The following is a 1187-nucleotide window of genomic DNA, read 5'->3' as shown; positions in this document are numbered from 1 at the left end:
GGAGCTCTGCTCAAGGTCCCACAGCAGTGAACTGGGGAAGACTCTCCTGCCTCCCTGTCCTGACCCCACCACATCCCAGGGGACAGTGCAGCGGGGGCTCACCTTGTAGAGCTTGGCCAGCTTGCGGTTGGCCGCGTCCTCCTTGGCTGTGTCGTCAGTACCTGGAGGCAGATCTGGCTTGGGGCCCAGCACCTGCACGAGATGGAGAGATGGAGAGGAAGGGTGGTCATGAGGGAGGGGTCTGTGCTCCTGAGTGAGCTTCCCAGTCAGGCAAGGACCACACAGGCATCCCTGGGACTCCTCCACACAAGGTCCAAACCCCTCCACAGAGTCCTGCCTCTGCTCATATACCCGTATGTGGGGACCAACCAGGTCTGCCTTTTTTTTTGAGACAGAGTCTTACTTTCTTGCCCCTGGCAGAGTACTATGGTGTAATAGCTCACAGCAACCTCAAACTCTGGGGCTCAAGTGATCCTCTTGTCTTAGCCTCCCAAGTACCTGGGACTACAGACACCTGCCACAACACTCGTTTATTTTTATTTTTATTTATTTATTTATTTGAGACAGAGATTCACTTATTAACCCTCGGTAGAGTGCCATGAAGTCACAGCTCATAGCAACCTCCAACTTCTAGGGCTTAGGCGATTCTCTTGCCTCAGCCTCCTGAGTAGCTGGGACTACAAGTGCCTGCCACAATGCCCAGTTATTTTTTTGTTGCACTTTGACCAGGGCCGGGTTCAAACCCACAACCCTCAGTATATGGGGCCGGCGCCCTACTCACTAAGCCACAGGCGCTGCCCAACACTCAGTTATTTTTAGAAATGGGGTCTTGCTCTTGCTCAGGCTGGTCTCAAACTTATGAGCTCAGGCAATTCACCCACCTCAGCCTCCCAGAGTGCTAGGATTACAAGCATGAGCCACGGTGTCCCGGCCCAGTTTTGTCTATTAAAAGTCCTCTCTTCTCTTACTCCCCCTAGAACTGGGGGAGAACATCTCTGCTCCTCTGACTCTAGGACAGCCCTTCTGATATTTACTCCACTTTGTAATTGTGATGACTACAGCTATTGAACATCTTCCACTACTTGCTTTTATTTTTTATTTATGTATTTATTTATTTTTTGAGACAGACTATGTTGCCGTGGGTAGAATGCTATGGCGTCACACAGCTCACAGCAACCTCAAACTCT

At 50.8% G+C, this 1187-nt stretch overlaps 1 protein-coding gene across 2 annotated transcripts in view; it reads right to left on the bottom strand.

The window, feature by feature from the left end:
• Nucleotides 1-1187, bottom strand: part of GSN (gelsolin) — a 63803-nt gene that overhangs the window by 12994 nt on the left and 49622 nt on the right. For both annotated transcript variants that reach the window (XM_012802392.2, XM_012802391.1), the window contains one exon: nucleotides 103-192. In XM_012802392.2, coding sequence (XP_012657846.1) covers nucleotides 103-192 — 90 coding nt within the window. The remainder of the gene's footprint in view (nucleotides 1-102; nucleotides 193-1187) is intronic.

Source organism: Otolemur garnettii, unplaced genomic scaffold (genome assembly GCF_000181295.1).
Source record: "Otolemur garnettii isolate 467f Iridium unplaced genomic scaffold, OtoGar3 scaffold00014, whole genome shotgun sequence".
NCBI classification, from domain to species: Eukaryota; Metazoa; Chordata; class Mammalia; order Primates; family Galagidae; genus Otolemur; species Otolemur garnettii.
This window is presented reverse-complemented; position numbering and strand designations above follow the sequence as displayed.